Source organism: Haliotis asinina, chromosome 7, assembly GCF_037392515.1.
Source record: "Haliotis asinina isolate JCU_RB_2024 chromosome 7, JCU_Hal_asi_v2, whole genome shotgun sequence".
In the NCBI taxonomy this organism is placed as follows: domain Eukaryota; kingdom Metazoa; phylum Mollusca; class Gastropoda; order Lepetellida; family Haliotidae; genus Haliotis; species Haliotis asinina.
The window spans coordinates 14,499,252-14,523,465 of NC_090286.1; the positions used below are offsets into that span (position 1 = coordinate 14,499,252).

General features: G+C 39.9%; 1 protein-coding gene across 1 annotated transcript in view; it reads left to right on the forward strand.

The window, feature by feature from the left end:
- LOC137291419 (rho-associated protein kinase 2-like) overlaps window positions 1–24,214 on the forward strand; it is a 49,683-nt gene that overhangs the window by 23,848 nt on the left and 1,621 nt on the right. The window contains exons 5-33 of the mRNA XM_067822753.1: window positions 4,924–5,001; window positions 7,943–8,118; window positions 10,632–10,716; window positions 10,941–11,085; window positions 11,299–11,437; window positions 11,828–11,919; window positions 13,244–13,403; window positions 13,758–13,785; window positions 15,523–15,638; window positions 15,857–15,965; window positions 16,397–16,555; window positions 16,873–16,953; window positions 17,596–17,761; window positions 18,030–18,136; window positions 18,242–18,392; window positions 18,662–18,822; window positions 19,214–19,336; window positions 19,691–19,752; window positions 19,872–19,941; window positions 20,153–20,256; window positions 20,444–20,630; window positions 20,790–20,883; window positions 21,346–21,551; window positions 21,853–22,078; window positions 22,191–22,350; window positions 23,136–23,214; window positions 23,570–23,629; window positions 23,746–23,878; window positions 23,999–24,064. Of these exons, the coding sequence (XP_067678854.1) occupies window positions 4,924–5,001; window positions 7,943–8,118; window positions 10,632–10,716; window positions 10,941–11,085; window positions 11,299–11,437; window positions 11,828–11,919; window positions 13,244–13,403; window positions 13,758–13,785; window positions 15,523–15,638; window positions 15,857–15,965; window positions 16,397–16,555; window positions 16,873–16,953; window positions 17,596–17,761; window positions 18,030–18,136; window positions 18,242–18,392; window positions 18,662–18,822; window positions 19,214–19,336; window positions 19,691–19,752; window positions 19,872–19,941; window positions 20,153–20,256; window positions 20,444–20,630; window positions 20,790–20,883; window positions 21,346–21,551; window positions 21,853–22,078; window positions 22,191–22,350; window positions 23,136–23,214; window positions 23,570–23,629; window positions 23,746–23,878; window positions 23,999–24,064 (3,523 nt within the window). The remainder of the gene's footprint in view (window positions 1–4,923; window positions 5,002–7,942; window positions 8,119–10,631; window positions 10,717–10,940; window positions 11,086–11,298; window positions 11,438–11,827; window positions 11,920–13,243; window positions 13,404–13,757; window positions 13,786–15,522; window positions 15,639–15,856; window positions 15,966–16,396; window positions 16,556–16,872; window positions 16,954–17,595; window positions 17,762–18,029; window positions 18,137–18,241; window positions 18,393–18,661; window positions 18,823–19,213; window positions 19,337–19,690; window positions 19,753–19,871; window positions 19,942–20,152; window positions 20,257–20,443; window positions 20,631–20,789; window positions 20,884–21,345; window positions 21,552–21,852; window positions 22,079–22,190; window positions 22,351–23,135; window positions 23,215–23,569; window positions 23,630–23,745; window positions 23,879–23,998; window positions 24,065–24,214) is intronic.

Consider the following 24,214-nt stretch of genomic DNA (forward strand, 5'->3'; position numbering starts at 1 on the left):
CTTAACAAGAAACACCCTCTCACTCACAGTACAGTACCACATCAGCACCTTTGTTATGTATAACAATACTGTTCTCCATGCATTGTAGCAGAACAACTCCCCCAACCACAGAACCGTTAGTTCAAATTATATGGTGAAGTTAAATAGTGCACAACAACTTGGGGTTTCAGTAACTTTATTTGTTTGAAGTATAACTTTGCTGAAGTAAATACAACACTGAGTATAAGTTCTATTGTATAGAGATTCAACCGTTGCAACTACTTTCGGCCCATTGTTCAGCTTATAAAGTAGGTGTCCAGGTTTTAAGTTGTCAAAACTGTTACTGCTGTAGCTATGGCTAAAGTGTTTGAGTTAGTCCAAACATTTCATACGGTATCCACGGCTCCAGATAAATTTTCAACATGAGGAGTATGTATGCCTTATTTTTACAATGTAAGAGTACTGGAAAAAGTTTAAAGTACATTTAGTGCAAAATGGAATTTAATGGCATGTGAATAATCTTGTGTTTCATTTCATATATGCACCACACCATTGCTACTCTTCTGTAAACAGTAGAGCAATACTTTTTCAGATAAATATGTCCACAAATGATTCTAAGAGCATACACCATTGCTGTGGTGCATACCTGCTACGCTTGCTGATTTATTTTCCTACTGTATTGTCCATATTTTTAATCCATACTTACGCAGATACAGCCCTTATCTTGAGCCATATTTATCACTTGTTGAAATCAGGCAAGCTCTCAGCCAGTGATATTTGTTTTTTGTTTTTGAATATAATTTCATTATGGTCTGTCCATGATTTCCTGAAGGAAACAAAAAGTTACTGTTACATTGAACATGTTATTTGTAAGAAGCTGGCCATTTCCAACATTAGTTTGGTTGTTGTGAAAACAACTAAGATCTTACAACAACCTCACAGAAGTTGTTGGACCTGGAAGCTTTTGATCTGTTGATATTTGATTTAGCATGAGTTTGGTGTTTGTCTGAAAATCTTGGAGGTTAAAGCATGTAGAGGGAGGAGATTATTGAAAGCTGCCTAGTGGCTGTGTAAAGCGAACTGGCCGCTGGCTACATGGAAGACGCTCTTTCAGAATATACAGGAAGCAAAGTACAGAAATCCCCATTTTTTATACATTTTTTATGGCTTCTGTGCATGTCCTATTGCATTAAACCCTTACTGTATCAGTAAAATACTTTGAAATGAAATGAGACGTTACACAACCTTTGACCTCTATGGTCATGTATTCAACCCCAAATATTTATTACCTAGAGTCCTATTGACGCAAAAATTCACAGACATGTATGTCCTGGCTAAAGGAATCATGCAGCCCCTTTATCTTTGTCTGGTCCCACGAGAGAAGAGGTGTAGGGCAGATTCATGTCTCCCATGGATAAGGATCATATTGTTTTTTTCGGATGATGACTCTTGACTTGACTATCACTGAGGTGACCCTAATTCTATTTCAAATAGCCGCCATATCATAAGGAGCAAACCATGAATACACAGTTAAAGGGTTTTAAATTTCATAGTGTCATGTGACAAAAGAGATGTAGTTGCACTTCAAAATTAATAACTTTATTACAGAATCTGAAAAAAAATTCAGTTTTAAAAAACATATTGTTATGACTATGATTATGATTTGATCTTGTGTTTGGATATTGAATGGAGCCGATTCCTTCAAATTTATGACAGGATTATGTTACTGCTACGATTTTTTTTAAGTTGTCATCTTTACGGAAAGTGTAAGCAAAGAAAATACAGCTTGATATCTGAGTGACATAAGTGTATATGAAATGGATTTGTGTGCTAATGCATAACGTCATACACACACAATAAAAAATGACCTGCAGTAAATGTCAAAAATCGATTTTCTTCTGTGATGTCAAACATCAACAGAGAGGTCATGCACGTATAATGATAAGGGGCATAACTCCGCTGTGCGTTACGTTAGGTCGTTATAACTCAGATCACATGGGTACTGATAGTATATTTTCGTTATGTTTTCTTCACAGCGAACCAAACTATTCCAATACAAAGTTCTCCAATGTGAGCGGATACCTTTTGGTAGTTTCACAATTTGTAAGAAAAGATGCCAATGCACTACATTAGAAAGCAGGTAATAGCAATTTGGATGTCCCTGTCCGATGCATAATTTAGTTCTTAGATTCCCATATTCTCTTGTTTGTGTAGATGCATTTTGATTAATTTTGCATCATCATTAACGGAGTAACAGACACATCTTCAAATGTAATGAAATAACTGAAAGTAATGTGACATTTTAGTTGACGTCATGGCATGTTTTGTGCATTTTGTAACTTCGGAAAAAGACGACATTGGCTTGCGGGTTAGTATATATCTAACCTAATTTCCACTCAATATGTGAAAGGTCTCAGCTTCTGTGTCAGAAATCAACACTTTTTCGACAAAACCTGAAATTAATGGCTTTACCACTGAAATAGTGTCCAACAATTAGACGGTTTTACTACTTATCATATTGTGAGTAACCTGCGCACCTGTCTGGCATCAGTTTAGCGTAAATGAAAATTTCATAACACCTGAATATTCATTGAATATTGGTTTAGTAAAAAACCTTTTCTCTTTATGATTGTATAATTATTTTACTTCATAATTATGCAATGAAAGGTACAGAGAGATCATTTTATTAGTATGGAATTATTAGAATATGGACGTAAGGTTTGTCCACATTAAGACGTGACTTGGTTTATATAATTTTAAACAATTTTCGTATAGATATTGTTTGAGTTAGATATTCTGCCATCAAAATATGTTTTAATCGAATTTGAATTGACTTTATTAGCTAAAATAGTGATAATGAATCATAGAATGATTTTGACAAACTCACACCTGGTCAATCAATTTTCATAACTGTTCTGTCTACAAAAATGACACAAACCAAAAAAATGAACAAGACAATTCCTTTAGATATGTGTACCTGTGCATTTCATAAAATATACAAATCATTTTCACTAATATTATCAGTTTTCTTATAAGGTTGAATTAAATCGCTGTTTATTAACCTGTTCATATGAAACTGCAATGTTTGTCCCAACGTATTGAATATTGTACATCACAGGAACTAAAGCATATGTTGCAGTAATGGCTACGTGTGCTCTTCCAACACTGTGTAGAGGCTCAAAATGTGGTATAGTATACTTAATGAGTCAATTTCCCATGTAACTATTATTCAAACAATCAAAACCTTTCAAAGAATAAAACTCACACCCTATATCCACATATGATATGATGTTGAACATGGATATATGTAGATATTGAAATCATGCTCATGAAAAAATATCTGAACGATACGCAAAACATACATCACAATACTGAAAGTGGAATCGGAATGATATGGCCGTTGTGTTTACTCTTGCTCAAGCAACATTCACCGCAAAGAAACTGCATAATATGTCCAACAATGTTGACATGTGACATCACTACCAATGACCGATTTCTTTCAAAATGGCGGCCTCGCTGACATGGGTACACTGGATTTTGCGAGGACTCTTTCCTTTATTCAGGGATCTTTTGTACATAAAGTTAGATGTAAGTAATCAGAATTATTCTGACTATTTGTGTATTGTTATATGTTTTTATCATTTACATTGTAAATGACGGAAGATGCCAGAAATACCAATAAGTACATTTGTTGTCCTGCCTGATTTTGCGTCAGGTGTGGCATCACGCTGCACGGAAAGTTTGACAGGTTCTTATGAATTATCAAATGATTGCATTGTAACTATTTTTAATTTGCTATTTCTTGCTATGATGCTGTTCCCCTGAATATTCTAAGGGTATTGAGTCATTGTAAGCAATTATTACACGGCTGGATGTTGTAAAATTTCTGAACATGCTACGTAGTGTAAAGTCGGATTTTTTCTTTGTTTACAATTCAAACAAGCGCAGTCTTTTGAGCACAGTGTTCATTTTCAAACCCATTATCTTTCGTTTTGTCTTATCTAGACAGATGGTATTGGTGACAAAGACCATTTGTAATTTGATTCTTATATGTGTGGGGAATTCATTGATGCATTTGTCGCAGCTGAGTATGAAGTATACTTGATGTAATAGGCATCTCAATACTGGCCTTCTCGAAGCGTGATTTTGTAAACAGTGTCCAATATGGCGGAAAGTGCACTTCGGCGTTCATGTAAGTGCATTTTTGAAAACATCCCAGCCGATTGTGGGTTTATTGGCGATGTTTCAGAATTATCATTACTAGTTACATGAAAACTTTATATCAGTGATCATTGATATGCTATTTTTGAAATTCAATACTCTCAGTATTTATCCAATTTTCACATTTCAAAACATACAGCAAATAACTCTGTGAAATGCGATTTTGTATAGTGTTAAATATGGTGACATTTATGATGAAGCCTATTTTGAAAGGTAATTTGAAGCACTTTAGCATGGTCTGAGATAATAGTGGATGGTATCAAGAAACAGCGAAAATTTCGCAGAATTCAAAACTGTGAAGTATATATATGTGCGTGGTATATTTAGAATTTTATTTGACTTCAAAGAGAAGGTTGAAGTTAAAGGACATATATGTCCTTGTGGCATCCAAGGGGTTAAATGAACATTTTGTCCATGTTTCCATTTTTCTCCATTTTTATCAATAAAGAATTGGTTGTCACTTTTTCACCAGCGTAAATCTGCTGATATGTTGTATATTTGGTTCAAATAAAGCATGTTTGAATGAAGAGTGTTGTATTAAAACATTCAAATGGGTACGTTTATGCTCACAGGTTTCAATCACCATGTGTGCATGCATGTATCAGTATTGATTACTGTTTTGTTAACGGTGTCACTTCCATCACTGTTCACTCAGGAATTTAGTCTTATTTTCTAAAGAACTTAGTCTTGCCAGGTTTATGTCATTTTGTATTTGCATTGCAGTTGAAGCGATCCGACTCAGCTTTCTTCTGGGAAGAGCGTGAAATTATGGCAAATGCCAACAGCGAGTGGATTGTCCAGGTGAGTGACAGTATGTCGAAATAGGTGGATGTCCAGGTGAGTGACAGTATGTCTGAAGGGGTGGATTGTCCAGGTGAGTGACAGTATGTCTGGAGAGGTGGATTGTCCAGGTGAGTGACAGTATGTCTGGAGAGGTAGATTGTCCAGGTGAGTGACAGTATGTCTGGAGAGGTGGATTGTCCAGGTGAGTAGCATTATGTCTGAAGAGGTGGATGTCCAGGTGAGTGACAGTATGTCTGGAGAGGTGGATTGTCCAGGTGAGTAGCATTATGTCTGGAGAGGTGGATTGTCCAGGTGAGTGACAGTATGTCTGAAGGGGTGGATTGTCCAGGTGAGTGACAGTATGTCTGAAGAGGTGGATGTCCAGGTAAGTGACAGTATGTCGAAATAGATGGATTGTCCAGGTGAGTGACAGTATGTCTGAAGAGGTGGATTGTCCAGGTAAGTGACAGTATGTCTGAAGGGGTGGATGTCCAGGTGAGTGACAGTATGTCTGAAGGGGTGGATGTCCAGGTGAGTGACAGTATGTCGAAATAGGTGGATTGTCCAGATGAGTGACAGTATGTCTGGAGAGGTGGATTGTCCAGGTGAGTGACAGTATGTCTGGAGAGATGGATTGTCCAGGTGAGTGACAGTATGTCTGGAGAGGTGGATTGTCCAGGTGAGTGACAGTATGTCTGAAGAGGTGGATTGTCCAGGTAAGTGACATTATGTCTGAAGAGGTGGATTGTCCAGGTAAGTGACATTATGTCTGAAGAGGTGGATTGTCCAGGTGAGTGACATTATGTCTGAAGGGGTGGATTGTCCAGGTGAGTAACAGTATGTCTGAAGAGGTGGATTGTTCAGGTGAGTAACAGTATGTCTGAAGAGGTGGAGTGTAGACATATGGTTGACCAAAGGCAAATGATCTAGGTTTAATTTGCAGACTGCAGGAAACTGACCTAGTTTGAGATGGCACAGAAGTGGTATAGCATGCTTACCCATGTTTTGCATAATTCGCCTGCTTGGAGATGTGTACATTAAACTCAAAATTAGATAGTTTGATCCTCATAAGTAATGCCATAAAAATATATCATGTTGATAGTGTACAAACTGATTGCAGATATCTAAGCCAAGCAGTATTGGCCTTGTGGCTGTAAGCAGTTGCTAGTAATAATAACAGTACAATAACATGGCCACAATGTGACCAATGAAATCAGGAAACAGCCAGTTATATGAGTAGCACCAAGGAAAAAATACCTTGACAAGATACAGGAAAACGATGTCCAACATGCTGGTTCATCTTGTCGTAGTTAAGCAGACAAGTTTATTGTAACCTTCATGTTAAACACCTATGATGACAATGACAGGGCAGAAATTCTTGAAAGATGAGTTAGCATATTTCCAGTATAAGACAATTTAGTCTCTGTAATAATTGTTACACTCCTGTACTGAGTCTAAGAAACCTAGTAGGAAGTTGCATCAGGTAACCTTTGATATTGACCAGTTAGAACACATCTTACAAAATCGCGAAAGTGGACATTCCTTTTGAACTTTTGCCTAGAAAAGGTTTGTACACCAACGATTCGGAATACTATTTTCCATACATGGCGCATGCTACATCCTATTAACAAGGCCTAAACAGTTGCTGAAAATAGTATTTTTGTTAATGTTCAAAGATGTCAGCTTGTGCTAATATTGAATAATGATAACGTTATCAGAAAGCCCTAAGTGTATATACTGCAGGTCAAATATCTATGTTTTATGTGGATTTTTATTTGTTGAGGGATCAGTGTCAGTGACTAGGAAATTTTGTTAGTTTTGCCAAACCCTGAACAATATCCATTGTCTGATTGGTTAAATCCTTTCAACCTTCTCATGTTTAATTGGACATTCATAGGTCAATCAAAGTTTAGCTGACATCAATGTAGTCGATGCCTTGTCTGTCCATCAGTCCATAATCATTTTGTTTCTGGAGCATAACTCAAAAACCGTTCAATATTTTTGAGACCAAAATTGGTAGATATATAGTTGTGCCTTTTGCTATTTACAGATTTCTGGCAGTTTTATATTTTGGGTTTTTCCATTGAACATTTTGATCCTAGTCTAATGGGAGGGGTGGGCTTTGTTTCCGGGGCATAATTTGAAAATTGTTCAATATTTTTCTGCAAAACTTGGTAGATACATCCATCAGAACCTTAAGTGGTGCCTTTTGCTATTTACAGGATTTTATCCTCTGCAATGCATTTTGCGGTGCACATTAAATGTACTCCGTCCATCCGTTCGTCCATCCGTGCACATTTATCTTTACCAGAGCAGAATTCTAAAACCGTTCAATATTTCTTCACCAAACTAAACACATAGATTGGTCTAGTGGTTTACTGGTGCCTTTTGATAGTTTTGGAATTCTAAATGAAATATTTTTGGTGTTTCCATGGCAACAAGTGTGACTGAAATTGGAGGTAATGCGGTTGATATTGATGACTGTGTCTTCTTGTTGAGATTTATTATTTTCTCAGTTTCCATGAAAACGATTCAGACTTAGTCTCAAAAGTGAGGTATGGGCTTTGTTTCTGGAGCAGAACTCGAAACCTTTTGAATATGTTTCAGCAAAACTTGACAGATATGTAAGGCAGACCTCAAAGTGGTGCCTTTTGCTGTTTACAGATATGTATATGGCATTAATATTTTTCATGATTTCCACAGAAACGATTTGGACTAAAAAAGATATCAAGTAACTGTCAGATTTGTGCTTTCAAATATGTAGGGGCCTGGGGGATATGTCATTTTCTGATGACTCTTGTTTAGACACACGTGAGTGTAATGAGTAATAATGAGACTATGTTTACTTAGACTGGCATAATGTTTTCGCCCAGTTCATATGCAGAGTAGAAAATTGAAAACATAGCCTTCTGATGTAATTCCATAGTGCACATACATGTCTCCCTCTGCTGTTTTGCAGCTTCACTATGCATTCCAAGATGGCCGCTTCCTGTATATGGTGATGGACTACATGCCTGGAGGCGACCTGGTCAACCTCATGAGTAACTATGATGTACCGGAGAAGTGGGCAAAGTTCTACTGTGCTGAAGTTGTCCTGTCCCTAGATGCCATTCACTCCATGGGATTCGTACACAGGTAGTACTCAGCTCAGCTTCTCTTCTCAGGATATAAACTGTTTGTTTATAAATCAATTTGTTTTAATAAATGCAATGTTGCTTTGAAAAATGCTTGTGGTAAGATCTGACATTTACTTAGGGTTAATGGTTACTTACCTCATACTGTGACATTATGGGGTAATGTTTGTAATGTCAGTCACTGGATTGTCAGGTCCAGACAGGCTGCCATGATATGGAGGGAATATTGCTGCCTATGATGTAAAACATAGGTCTGGTATTAAAGTATGTTTCACATATTCATTTTCACACATACAAACTCACTCACTCTTGCATTCATTCATTCACTCATTCAATCTTGCACTCATCTCAATAACTCGTAAGGTCGGTTACTCACTCATTCATTTAAACAGAAAATCAACAGGATATACAACTGTTACCTCTTGACAGCTCTCAGTTCTGTGGATACCTTTCATGTAATGCAGAGGAATATAGTCATCGCCTCGTCTGTCTGTCTGTCTATCCAACCAAAATCATTTTGTTTCCACAGTATGGCTTAGAGACCATTCAATATTTTTAGACCAAAATTGGCAGACATAGCAAGCTGAAGCTGAGCTTGTGCCTATTGCTATTTACATATTTTTGACACTTTATTTTTCTTTGTTTTCCATGGTTTCCTAATGGGAGCGGTGGGCTTTGTTTCCAAAGCATAGCTCAAAAACATTCAGTCTTTTTCATCAAAACTTTGTAGTTATATAAATCAAAACCTTAAGTGGTGACTTTTGCTAATTACAGGCTTTTCTGATTTATTATTTTCTTGGTTTCTGTGGAAATTAACCATGGGAACGTTTCAGATTTAGTGTCAAATGCGAGGGAAGTGTTTCTTTTCTGGAGCAGAAGTTAAAAACTTCTTAATACGTTTCAGCAAAACTTGTCAGATATGTGAGGCAGACCCCAAAGTGGTGCCTTTTGCTATTTGCAGATTTCTGTCATTTTTATTTTTTCCCCGATTTCCATGGAAACGATTTGGACTTAGTCTCAAACAGGAGAGATGGGCTTCATTTTCGGAGCAGAACTCAAAAACTTGATACGTTTTAGCAAAACATGGCGAGTATCTGAGGCAGACCCCAATGTGGTGTCTTTTGCTATTTGTAGATTTTTGTGATTTATCATTTTCTGAGTTTGCATGGAAACAACTTAGACTTAAACTCAAAGGGATGGGTGATCTTCGTTTGAGGAGCTTAACTTGAAATTGTCTTGATATCTTTCAGCAAAACTTGGCAGATATGTCAGACAGACCTCAAAGTGGTGCCTTTTGCTATTTACAGATTTTCCTCATTTATTTCTTTAAGTATAGTACATTGTTCACATGATAATGATCCTTGTGTACAATGGTAACTACAGCTGCAGTGCATGATTATAGATACAGTGCATGGTAAGGGATTTTATGTAAATATTATTGCAAGCATTGGCGCTTCAAGCCTGTCTTTTCCTTCGGCACACAGCTCTTCTTCGGTAACAAGATTCATTCATCAAGGAACACTTACTCACCTACAACAAATTGCCATCCCTCCACAACACACTTTTATTAGACAAAAAAGTGGGTTAAATGAGGAATGTTTTTTGTAGATGTATGTACATGCACTGCTGGCGTGCTGAAAGAAGAGTTGATTTCATTCATATTGACTGAATGGCCCAGTATGTTGGAAGGAGACATCTCCGATGTGGGGAACTTGCACCTCTGATACTTGCATGTAGTGAACAGATAGCAGAAATGATCCATCGGCTTGTGAGATGGTATTCATGTGCTCAGAACTGAGGCTAAATATTTGGCATTTATAGAGCTTGAAATAATATACACAGATTCTCGGCTAGAATGGTGTCCCAGTGATATTGAAATGTTAATTGTTGCTTGACCTTCTTGATGTTTTGAGAGCAACACTACTCTTGATGATGACTTGTTTTCATGTTGTGTCATTGTTGAGGTCAAGGAACCTGCTTATTGCTGTGACATACAGCTGTCTATGTGGTGGCTTGATATACAAGTAATATAGTGACAGATGTTGTAATGAGGAGTCTGACTTCTTCAAGTGCATTGTAAAGCATGATGTTTTCTGCCTACTGCATATATAGATATCATGTCATCATTTTTGATGATGCTTGAACTTCTAATTCATTAGAAGGGTCAAACTGCTCCAGATTTGCATCAGTTAACAAGGGGGACATTTTCCTGATGCTTTTCCTGTTTCCTACTCCATGTGTTTTGTTAATATGCATGAGATCAGCCATGTCCACAGGACCTTACCATATCTGTAGGGCCTCACTATATCCATATGACTCCCCCAAGTCCATAGTATCCTGGACATAGGTCACCACTAAGTCCATATAGACCCACAGGTTTCACAGACTTCACCAGGTTGGTTCAATAGCTGGTTTAGAGTTGTGGACCACTATGAGATCAGCTCATAGGAAATTATCATTACTAGACTGAAGGGGAGGGAGATTTGTTGTTCACTGTGCATTCCTGTGTTGCAGGGACGTGAAGCCAGACAACATGTTGCTGGACGCAGCTGGTCATCTCAAACTGGCTGACTTTGGCACCTGTATGAGGATGGATGCTGTGAGTTACCCCATGAATTTGAAGCTATCTGGAAAGTTCTTATGTGCTTCAACCAAATGTTCCATCAATGGTATTGTACGGCTTCCAATATTGTATTAGACATTATATTATTCAGTTGACAGGTACTGAACTACTATTGTAAGGTGTAACTAACATTAACAGTGTTGTAGTGTCTGCAGTGTTACCAGACTGCCAGTGGTTGTTACTGGGGCTGCTTTTTGCAGGATGGGCTGGTTCGGTCGGACACTGCTGTAGGAACACCAGACTATATCTCCCCAGAGGTGCTCAAGTCACAAGGCGGCGAGGGCCTGTACGGCCGCGAGTGTGACTGGTGGTCAGTTGGGGTCTTCCTCTATGAGATGCTCGTTGGTCAGTATATTCAGGCTCTGAAATGACAAACACACTCAAAATGTTTTTAAATGTTTTTGATCATTTCATATATAATCAGTCATTTTGTGGATTTGGCCAGATTGTATACTACTATCTATTTCTCCATGTAACTTCAGGTACCTCTGTGCATGACATTGTTATATAATTGTGACAAACTATGACTGATGATCTTGTGTTACTTATTTCCGACAGGTGACACACCTTTCTATGCTGACTCCCTCGTGGGCACTTATGGCAAGATCATGGACCATGCCCGATCTCTGCAATTTCCTCCTGATGTGGACATGTCGGACCAAGCTAAGAGTATTATATGTGCCTTCCTTACTGATAGGTGAGTGAGGTCACCAGTTCTTCTGATGCTTGAGTCCTTGTACTTAAGCCTTAACAGTTCTCCAGCTCCATAAATTGATCGCAGTGCTAAGACAATCATAGCTTCCATCCTTACAGCTTATATTTACGACAGTCACAGTGTTAAAGTAGGTTTTGTGAATGAGGCCTTGATAAGTGAGTCACTTGGCCATCAGGCTCTACCATTCTCTTGTATGAAACAAGCAAGCATTGATGAAGTAGTTTGATAGCACTGCTTTATTCTGATCTAAACTAAGGTTGTTACAGTCAGACCAATCTCATTGATTGCTCTGATCTGACTTTGCCAAACGCATCAGAATGTTGCACCTCAAAACTGACAGTGGATTGACAAACATGTCCTGTATGCTTACAGAACAGAAAGGTTGGGACGAAATGGTGTAGATGAAATCAAAAGACATCCCTTCTTCAGAGACGAGAACTGGACATGGGATAGTATAAGACAAAGTGAGTAAAGTTGACGTACAGTGTTCTGCTGTTTCTGACTGATGCTGTTGTTGAAGTAGTTTGCCAAGAGACAGTAGCAATACTGCAGTGGTAACAGGTAACATGTCACATGTAACCTGTGTCACCTAACATACAACCGTTTCATGTAACCTGTTGTTAAGCTGTCACATGTCACCAGACAAACAGCCGTCACCAGGTGTTTTAATGTCTCATGTGGCCTTAGATATCACTGTCACGTGTGACCTTTCGTACCTCTGCCCCGTGTAACCTGATGTGCAACTGTCACCCATGACCTTAGATGCCACTGTCACATGTGACCTTACATACCTGTGCCCCATGTAACCTGATGTGCAACTTAACCTGTGACCTTAAATATCACTGTCACATATGACCTTACATACCTCTGCCCCATGTAACCTGATGTGCAACTGTCACCTGTGACCTTAAATATCACTGTCACATGTGACCTTACATACCTCTGCCCCATGTAACCTGATGTGCAACTGTCACCTGTGACCTTAGATGCCACTGTCACATGTGACCTTGCATACCTCTGCCCCATGTAACCTGATGTGCAACTGTCACCTGTGACCTTAGATATCACTGTCACATGTGACCTTGCATACCTCTGCCCCATGTAACCTGATGTGCAACTGTCACCTGTGGTCTTAGATATCACTGTCACATGTGACCTTACATACCTCTGCCCCATGTAACCTGATGTGCAACTGTCACCTGTGACCTTAAATATCACTGTCACATGTGACCTTACATACCTCTGCCCCATGTAACCTGATGTGCAACTGTCACCTGTGACCTTAGATATCACTGTCACATGTGACCTTGCATACCTCTGCCCCATGTAACCTGATGTGCAGCTGTCACCTGTGACCTTATATATCACTGTCACATGTGACCTTACATACCTCTGTCCCATGTAACCTGATGTGCAACTGTCACCTGTGACCTTAGATTCCACTGTCACATGTGACCTTACATACCTCTGTCCCATGTAACCTGATGTGCAACTGTCACCTGTGACCTTAGATTCCACTGTCATATGTGACCTTGCATACCTCTGTCCCATGTAACCTGATGTGCAACTGTCACCTATGACCTTAGATGCCACTGTCTCATGTGACTTGACATACCTTTTCTGCATGTAACTTGATGTTCAACCGTGACATGTGACTTTAGGTACCAATGTCACATGTCACCTAGCATACCTTTGCTGCATGTAACCTGATGTTCAACTGTCACATGTATCCTGACATACTCGTGTGGCAAAACTGTTAATTTGTTACTGACACTTTGTGTTTGCCAGGTGCTCCGCCTGTTGTTCCTGAGCTTTCAAGTGATATAGACACCAGCAACTTCGATGACATCGAGAAAGAGGACACACCACAAGAAAACTTCCAGCCACTGAAAGCATTTGCTGGCAACCATCTACCTTTCATAGGATTTACATATAACAAGGAATACCAGTAAGTTGTCAAACAGATATCTGTTTAGGCTTTTTGACATTTTCCAGGAGTTGTCAGTTGCCACGTTGTCTAAGAGGCAGCAATTCAGAGTTGCTTCCCTTGGGCATGCCACAAACCAATTACTGTGTTTGAATGCTGATTTGACATTTGTAGTGTTTATACGTTTGTCAGCTCTCAACCAAGACACTTCGGTTTTTGCTGAAATAATAAACATCTGAGACTTTTTTTTTTTTCAAAAGTATTTCAACTTGCAGTTTGAAGTTGGTTTTGAAGGCTATTTGTTCCTTATGAGAGGTCTGTCTGTGTCCACATCTGCTGGTATTGGTCATGATGTCATCTGTTGTCATGTTTCAGATTGTTGTGCACTGGATCATCTCCACAAGTAAGTATTCATAACTGGAATTGCTTTAGATGTAACAATTTAAGTATGTTCTGAAAGCATTCAGTAACTGGAAATCATTGTGATCAGCTGAAGTCATTCCGTTTGTTTTGAAAGCACCTATTCTGTATCAGTCTAAATGCTAACATGATCCTACCTCCCATACTTGGCTACCGCAGAATTAACATAATCATAGTGCTGGGGCCACTTTGTGGAGCAGTGCTGAGACTTGTAAGACAGTTCCTACCAGTATCACATCTGACTTTGTAATATTATTTTTGAAAATGAAATGTCACATTTCATCTTTCTGCATTTATTCATCTTGAACTATTTCTTTCCTTGCCCCAGGATTGTGTTGATGTGAGTTATCATTTGTAGTGTGCCTGATGTATATCGTTCATTATCCCACCCCGCCAGTATTCTGTCCTCTCTTCTAGTCACATGGCATTCAAATTGGCACATGCCCAACTCAAACAGAAAACATTTATGTTTTTTCATGTTTAGTATTTTTTTGCATGCATTCATAAATGGCGATGGTTAACAACAAGCTGTCATCTGTTGGTGGCATTTGTATATCATCACTTTCAGCAGATCCACATAATTCTCAGGAATTGAATTTGAATGTCAATTCTGTAACATCTATCCATCTATATAGGCTGCATATTGATTTTATGGGTTTAACTCCTATATTATGTGATACTTAAGCACATAATACAGGAGGTGGTATGTCTGTCTCATTATTCCTTAACATTTTCTTGTATATACTACTGTACACTTTGTCTTTATAAAAGCACCTGTGTAGGGTGAAGAGTGCATAGCATATGCCCTATTGAATCTTGATGGTTTGTTTTGTGAAGTACGAGTATAACCAGTATAGTATAAAAGTAGTGGTTGACAGGCTAGGTTTTGAGTGTACAGCTAATTACCAGGGCAGGGTTAGTTTGCGAGAAAATACACACAGACATCCTGATTTCTTCATGTGAAACAATGGCCATCAGAACAAAGATACAAGTTAAATGGTAAATCATTGTGTCAGGTGATGTTTATCTGAAATTTAGAATGGTCAACAAGGTAACTGTCGTGTATAGTGTCAAGGCCTTCATTAACAGCTCACTTGCAGTCATTTACAAAGCAGTCACTATCGTCGACATAACACTTCATCACCAGTGGGAACAAGGGTAACTCACAGATCATCAGTGACTAAAACCATCAGTCTGTTTGTAAGGAAACAGTCATGGTTAAGCTTATTGAGTGTCAGATTAAAATCAAATGTGTTATCCCGTATTCAGGTGGCTTATTTGTACTGTAATAAATTGGCTGTAAACGTTTCCTTTGTAGCTGTTGCAAGGAAGTATGATGTGTATGCCCATATGTGCATGCATGTGTATCTACATGTATGTGCTAGTGAGTCAAGAATAGCCTAGTGGTTGTACATCATACTATGGTGTGAAGAAATGGAAAGATGATCTGATGCGTGCATGATAGTGTTGTTGTTGTCATCATAATTGGTGGTGCCATTACTGATATTACTGACATATCCCACCGTCCTAATTTTCAGGTAATTACTCATTTACATTTAGTTGGTCAGAAAAAATCAATTGCTTTTGTTGAAATCATTTGTGTATGAATAAATATTATGTAGTTATCTAAGATTTCTGGTGACTGAGGTGTTGTTTTTCTCTGATTGAGTGGAGCAGACGCATCAATATATTTGTGTAATATTATGTATGTCATCCACAGTCTGCAGTTTGTGTTCCCGGGACCAGCAGTGGTGGAGGAGATGATGGTTCTCGGCACCTGGAGAACCAACTTAAACAACTCATGGCATCCAAGGATGACATTGAGAAAAAATATAGGTAAGCTGGAAAAGTCCTTGGTAAAAGAAATATTTGGAGACTGTTAGTGTCAGGAATCATTACCACCATTTTCATCTAACATGTGGGGTTAGTAAGTTTATAATTCCAAACTGAGCCTTTTTTTAAGTGAGAATTCTTGCCAACTATTTCTTGTGACCTTATGGTTCATGTACTTAGTCGTCACTTGCTGCTTCTTTAACAAGTGTGCCGTGTTTCAGGAATGCTGTGGAGGATCTGAACAGAGCGTCCCAGGAGGAGTCTATGGCCAAGAAGGAGCTGACGCAGATGGAGAGAACAATGGCCATGATCAAACATGACATGAAGGAGGTAGGCTTGACACTTCTGTTATACTGCCCCATACACTAGGACAGTGAGAAGCCAACATAAGCAAGAACAAGAGGTTGTCTTGTACACATGTAACCACACTTTGACAGAGGGGAAATGTCAACACACATTCTACGTGTTTCCCCAAGGAGGATCCGATGGCCACACTGTGTGACCTGGCTGGTAGTATTGTGTTATCCTGATGGCATGGTGTGTTCTATGTCTCTCAGCTTCTGCAGTGCTTCACTGACTCTTACATGGTGTCTTTCTGTTGGGATATAGCTGGAGTAGTGTTGATTGTTTCAGGAGAGAAGAAGAGAGTTTGCATCCTTGCAAGAGCGTTCGTTATTGTGTTCATGCCCATGTTTCTGAAATTTAGCTTTTATGTGTGTCAAGAGATTATGTACGTGTAACTAGGAATTGTTTGTCTTCAGCTTCAAAGGAAACTGGATTTGGAGACTGAGGCCAAATCGAAAGCTGAGAATCTGTTGAGAGAACAATCCAAGAAACTGGAACATGAGCAGACGTATCGTGCCCAGATGGCCTCCAGCAGCATGCAGAACAACGAGAAGGTTGCCAGTCTGGAGAGAACGGTGAGTACTGGGGTGGTCTTTAGGTGTTCATTGGCATTCAAGATAAAACATTTTGACGTACATTGTTGATACATTGTCAGTAATTTAAGATGTTTGTGATGTACACTAGGTAGCCAGGCTTGATATTTGGTAGATCAAGAAGAAATGAATGATTGCTTTGATCATCACATGTTACTGTCAGGGGATTTTATGTCCAACAAGATTCTTGTCTCTATTGAAAAATTAATGTTTTTCTTTCTGTTTGTTGTGATTTTGTTTTGACTTGGAAAGTGAACCTGTGAGATACGGAGTTGTAGAGTGTAATTACCATGTTACAGGTTACAGACATAACTGATAAGTTACGAGCAGAATCAGAGAACACCAACAAATTCAAGAGAATGCACACTGAGTTACAGCAGGTAGGTTGAGTCAGCACAATGTGGTACTACTGTAGAGTGTTGGAATGATGTATCATTTTCTTGAGGGATGTGTCCAGGGTTAGACTTTGAGAGTCTTTTTGAAAGGACAAAGTAATTGGTCCCAAGAATATTTTGAATTCCAACAGCTAACCCGCAAGAAACCAAAGAAACATTAGGGATGGCAATTTTCTGGGAATCCATGGAAATCCACAGATTTAAAAGCAAATCATTGAAACCTGGGTCCGAGAAGAGCCTGTGGCCCCCAGACCCCAGTTGATTTTCAGCTAAAATCACTTTTACCTCTTGCCATCCCTGAACTATTGAATCTGAAACTGTTTAGTCTTGCAATCACCATCCCTTGTTTTCCAAAGTTAGATATGGCCCCATGTAACTTTGGTGTAAGAATGGATTAGGGGGGCAAACCATGTATGACATGTCAGCATGCATGTCCTTGTGCCACACTCACAACTTGACCTGCTCCAATTGTGAATACTGAATACTTACAGCTTGTCAAAGCTGGAGAATAAGATGAACTAACTAATTCAACCCTCAACTCTAGAAAAATCCTGCTGATTGTTGATGGTGCGGGAGACTTTTATTGTTGCATGATGTACTAAGATGTTGTGTGTTGTCGTCCATCAGCGCTACACTGTGACGGAACAGAGCTATGCAGACCTCAACAACAAGTACATGGAGGTGGTCAACACCAGGCAGAACATGGAGCGAGAACTGGTGACTCTCCAGGCAGCCTTGGACCAGGAACGCAACAACCGCAACCATGAGTCAGAACACACCATGGAACTCAGTGGTAAGCATAGGAGATAAGGGCAGGATTGATTGTATCCTCAGGGCTGGTGAGCAGCTTGGGCATCTATCTTACAGTTGGGGATTAGATTCCAGGCTTAATTTGTGTTACGAAGCAAAAAGGAAATAGAAAACCTCGATCGAGAAGTGATGACAATGGAAGTAGATGTGCAAAAGAACAGTGAAAACAGTGACACAATGTTGACATGCAGCGGAGGAGCAGGTTAATACAGTTAAGGTGTATTTTTGAATACCAACTTACTGTATTGTAGATCGGATCCGTGCGCTGCAGAATGAGAAGGACAGGCTGATGGAAAAGGAGCGTGTAAATGGTCAGGAGCTGCAGAAAAAACAGAGCATTGTTGTACAATTAGAAAAGGTAGGTTCCAGCACTAATATCACTGGTTTTCAAATGCATCATTCAAACCGTGCTTTGTACTGTGAAGAAGTAGAGATGTGAGAAAACCTGTGAATATGTTGACAGAGAGTGGCCAATGTGGAACTTGAGAGAGACAACTTCTACCGCAAGCTGGAGGCAGAGATCCAGTCTCACAAGGAGACTGTGGCTCGCTACAATGCTGACAAGAAGAATATCCTCATGTCTACGGAAGAAGCCAACATGGAGGCCATGAAAGGTGGGCCTCACACTGACACAGCTGCTCTCGTCTCTGAAGCATCGAAGCTTTTATTACATTTACTAATGTGGTGGAATTATGTAGTCAGGAGAGTTCAAAGAAAGACAGTTAATGGCATATTCCTAAACTTTACATATTTTTGTCACAAGAGCCACTAAGCTGTTGTTTAAACATCAAAGCAAGCGTAATTGCCTGATGTTGCTAAAGTAGTCTTTGTAAACTGTTAGCATTTGCTGAAAGGGAAGATAGCAGATGGGTGTGTATTGCAGATATGCAGAGCAAGCTGGACCATGAACGGGTGGTGCGTCAGAACATGGAGCAGCGCTGTCTTGAAAGTGAGAAGAGGAACAGTGAGCTGACAGTTGATCTGACACAGTTACAGCAGAGGATTACGTCATTACAAGCTGAACTCCGTACAGAAACAGAGAAGGTGGGAATCCATGTTGTGTAGTCATCTGACAGTGTGTGTATAGTGTCTTGTGGTGGAGTTTCTTGTTGTTTCTGTTTAGTAAGAACAGGCTACTGGAATCTGCAATAGGGAAATGGTGTATGATGTATGCATTTCTAGTATCTTCTTTATGCATTCTTTGTGAACTACCAAAACACTGCCCTGCATCTTTGATATTTCTTACTTCATTTGTGAGATCAGGATTGTGGGTTTTTTTTCTATGGGAGAATGAGGAATGTACTGTTTTGGAAGTGTATGTAGATTTCACAGGTATTATGTTTGATATTTATGCGCAAAATAAGTTTCATTTTACACAAACATTCTGTTATTGTCCTATGGCCTGTTGATGGACACTTTTTTGTTGTCATTCCAGTGCCGGAACTTAGGCTTACAGGTTGAACAGGAGGTTCAGAGGAGGAACCTCATGCAGGGAGATTTCAAGACACAGAACCAAGAGCTTACAAAAGCCAAGGCCAAAGAAAAACAGCTGTTGAAGGTAAGTGCACTGTCATGTTTGGATAGTGGACTCTGTTACTGGACAATATCAGATGTTGTGTAGGCAGCAGTACACTTGAAGACTTGATCACAAATGGTCTGGACAGGAGCAGACAGGAGTCATACTGCAGCAGACATTTTGTAGAGGGAAAATGTTCTCTTGGTAGTAGTTGACATTCTGTAAATGGAACACTGTTCAACACTTCAGTCCAGTGTCGTCTCCTTACCTCTGTGTCTTTTGGATCATTACAGGCCAAACTCATGTATAAAACATTTTACATCTGGTAACATTGACTGACATCCTGAAACCAGATTATGTTTTTATTGGCCTTTAATCATTTGTTGATGTTTCCAGGAAATAGCTGACTACCGGGAAGACAAGAGGAACATGGAAGAAGACATGAGGAAGAAGTCTGAGTAAGTATGTTGGGGCAGACATGCTGAACGTATGACAAAGTATGTAACATTGGTGTATGAAGGCAGACAGGAGATGAGTGGAGACACAAGGCTTTACCCTGGTTAATCTTTACTTCCAGTGATGCCTCTGTTAATGACCTGCAGTTAAAGGAAATCAGTGAACAGCTGGAAGCTGAAAGCTACTTCTCTGTAAGTATTCTAAATATTGATTACATTTGAAGTTTCCCTATAAATTTTTTAAATCTTCAGAATTTCGAAAGCAGTCATTTAGTAAGGTAATGACTTCTTACCTAACCTAATTAGTTGCATTTCTTCCATTTTGATAGTCAGTCAGCTAACACTGTAAAGTGTTTGTACACTTGTCTGGGGTTGAAGCAGAAGTGTAATGCCTGTGTTTCAGTCTCTGTACAAGACGCAAGTGAAGGAGCTGAAGGAAGACCTGAGTGAGAAGAAACAACAAATACAGGATCTCAACAACGACATCCACACACTGACTGTAGAGAAGTAAGTCAGACAGGGGACAGCTAGCAGGTTCTTCACTCACACACGCATGTTTGTTCTATGGAGACAGCTGAAACATCATAATATTTTGTTTAGCTCAGGCTTAGATATGTGATAAAGGAAGGAAAATGCACGATATCTGTTGTGGTTGAGTTGGTTCTAGCTAAAATGCTGAATGTGTCATGCGCAGGGACCACTGCTTGGCACAGTTACAGCTGGCTATGACAAAGGCGGACTCAGAGCAGCTGGCACGGACCATTGCCGAGGAGCAACTGTCAGATGTGGAGAAGGAGAAGACTATGTTGGAGCTAGAGATCAAGGAACTCATGTCCAGACACAAGTCTGAGCTCAACAAGAAGGAGTTCAATCTCAGTCAGGTACACACGCCATGTAGTGCTGGGACAGTTTGATACACCTAAAAGTGCTCTAAAAGTTTGTCACATTACTGAAACTGCCAGCTAATATAGTCTTCCATATGCTTTGGAGTTGCTGGGTACTGTGTCTGCTGGTCTTATGCCACATGCCTGCTGTTTCAGATCGAGGAGTCCAAGAGGGACTATGTCAACAACATTGAGAAGTTGAAGCAGGAGAACGATGATCTGAACATGAGGATCAAGAAAATGTCTGACGGTTTGTGAAGCTTTACCCCAGTCTGAACAAGTTGTAGATTCACAGTTACCTTCTGACGTCAGAGTAAATAGTTTCTGGCTGAAACAAAGGGTCTCAACCACCTGCATCTTCTTATAGGCAAATAGATGAATCAGATGGTCAGACTGTGTGACTTGGGTGATAGGCATATCACTGTACACCAATTATGTGGATTGATCAATCATGTCAGTCAATGCACTGTCTGGCACAACCACTGTTTACGTACTGCTGTTGTTATGCAGCACAAAAAGAAAGAAAAAATAATTATGTCTTTGAGGCTAAAATGTTGAGTTTAGTTAATGATAATGGATATTGTTTTACTCTTTTGAAATGTATAGTTTTGCCATGGAAGCAAAACACTCTTTCAGTTAATACAAATGAATCATGAGGTGTTTGTGAAGACCTGCTTGATCTGTGTCTCAACTTTGAACCATTCCTTAACAGAGGCACAAAATTCCAAGCAGTCAGAATGGGAGAAGATGAAGAAACAGCTGGATGAAGAAAGGATGAAGAAAATCCAGGCTGTGAACAAGTTGGCTGAGATCATGAACCGCAAGGAGTACCAGCCCCACAAGTCCAGCAAGGCAAGTGCAGCAGATGTCAAGAAGAAGGAGAAGGAGTTGAGGAAACTACAGCAGGAGCTCACCATGGTAGGTACTGGTGGAGTGGAGTGGAGTTGTAGTACACCCATACAGGCAATCTGAACATCGCAGAGCAGGACATCCTGTAAATATTCAAAAACTCCCATGTAGTGAAAAAGGAATGGTACATGTTGTGTTCAATACAGGGCAAATGGGGTATGAGATATGGAAATACATGGGAACACTTGCAGTGATGAGAGGGTGGATGATGAAAGCCAGTTCTGTCAGTCTGTGCAGACCCTAGTCTGTGTGACCAGTGAGTTAATGTCATGTTACATCTAACACTTACTTCGACTGCTGTTGTGTGCAGGAAAAGGAGAAGTACAACCAGATGGTGGCCAAGATGCAGCGGGACATCTCCGACTCCCAGCAGATAGTGTACGAGGAGAGCCAACTCCGCCAGAAGCTTGCCATGGAGATGGATGCCAAGGATTCGGAGATAGAAATGCTTAGGCAAAAGCTCTCCGTTGCAAACATGGACGCTGCGTCTGTCAACAGTGGTAGCATGGAAGAAACGGTGTCAGAGGAAAATCAAGGTGGGTCAGCAAAGTACTGTATCTGTAACTGATTAGATGGTAGCTGTCCGCCTGGAATATTGTTACATGCAAGTGATGAATGGCTATTGGAGTTCCGCTGGGCCTGTTTCAGACTCACACATGGAGGGTTGGCTGGCAGTCCCGAGTCGCTCCAACATCAAGAAGTATGGGTGGAAGAAGAGCTATGTTGTCATCAGCAGCAGAAAGGTCCTCTTCTACAACAGTGAGGCAGACAAAATGAATTCTGCACCATCTGTAATATTAGATATAGAGTAAGTATAGGATCCTAGGTTTCAAATTTCAAACATTGTCCTGTTCTCGGTTATATTTGATTCATGTAAAAAGTGGAGATGACTTGTGTCTTTGTTAATGTAGTAATAATGGTGAGTATGCTCTTTTATAGTGTCTAGTCTTCCAGTTACATATGGCTACTCTGTGTGACTTTCAGAAAAACATGACTTGTGAAGGCCTTCAGCAAACCATGCTTGCCATACATAGAAAGGCGACTATGCTTGTCATAAGAGGCGACTAACAGGATCGGGTGGTCAGTCTCACTGACTTGGTTGACACATGTTATCAGTTCCCAATGAGGTATATCAAGGCTTATGTTGTTGATCACTGGACTGTCTGGTCCAGACTCGATTATTTACAGACCTCCGCCATATAGCTGGAATATTGCTAAGTGTGGCATAAAACTCACTCACTCACTCACTCACTCACTCACTCACTCCTGAAAAACATTAAAACTACAGGTAAAAGTGTGCTGAGAGAAATTGAGGCTACCATCAACACCAACCACTTCGAAACCTGCCTGAAACTAGTCCCAGCACAATTCATCATAAACAAGCTAGTTTCATACTATTTACATGGAGCAAGAAGGACATGATTGAAATACGTTGCAGCTTTCTTCAGCATGTGTTGTCATATATCCAGTCCTGCTTGAATTCAGGAACTGCTTTGATGACACCATGATGACACCAGCAGCTGGTCTTCAACTTGGTGGACAAGTGTATGATGACACATTCTCTGATTTTTTTTCTGATTTTAATTTTTCCAGCAAATTATTCCATGTGCGGCCAGTGACGCAAGGTGATGTTTATAGGGCTGATGCCAAAGATGTTCCAAGAATATTCCAGGTGAGTCCACTGAGGATTGACATTGCACAATTACACCATAATCCACTGAAGATTGCACTGATTGGCCTTAAACTGTAAAAACTACAGCCCCAGTGTAAGCCTGAACAGGTGGATAGCAAACATACATTGGCTTTATGTCATTAAAGACCAAACCCTCTATAAACTACCTCCTTATTAAGTTTGTGCAATTACGATCTTGTTTAATTTACACTGAACATGTGACATATACTGTGACCAGGAGTTGAAATATGGCATCAGCCTAATGTTAAAGATAAGGATTAATGAGTGTTTAGATTGAAGTTGGACATGAGCATACCTTGTTTGACTTGGTGGTGATGCTGTCACGTTTTTGCAGATTCTGTATGCCACTGAGGGGGAAAGTGCTATCCGGAAACCAGAGGAAGATCAGAGTCAGGTAAGTACCCAATCCACAAGTCACACGTCTGGACCTCGGACAACAAAGACCAGCCTGCCGTCCTCACAGCCAGTGTTGGACTGTTAAGCTTCAAACTATGTATGTTTGTTTTACAGGACAGAGCTGGTGTTCTCTGTTACAAGGGTCATGATTTCATCCCCCTACACTTCCGCACACCCACAACGTGCGACTCCTGCAACAAGCCAGTGTGGCATATGCTACACCCACCACCAGCTCTGGAGTGCAAGAGTAAGTACTGCTTCTACAGGGCCAGTAAATGGCAGTACATCTCAGCCAAATCATTCAGAGTGTGTATAAAGATTGGTGAATCCACATCAAGTTAAGAGTATCTGTATTTTCTTGTTGCAGGATGTCATGTTAAAGTCCACAAAGATCATTTTGACAAGAATGAAGAGTTCATTGCATATTGTAAAGGTAAGATGGTCGTCGGTGTTCCATGGCACCGTTGATTGTATTACCATCTGAGTTATCCATTTTCTCCATTAGTATATTCCAAGTACATTGATAGCCTTGTCATCTAGCATGCAACAAGTGACTGGGGGGATTCATCCCGACGAATGGCAG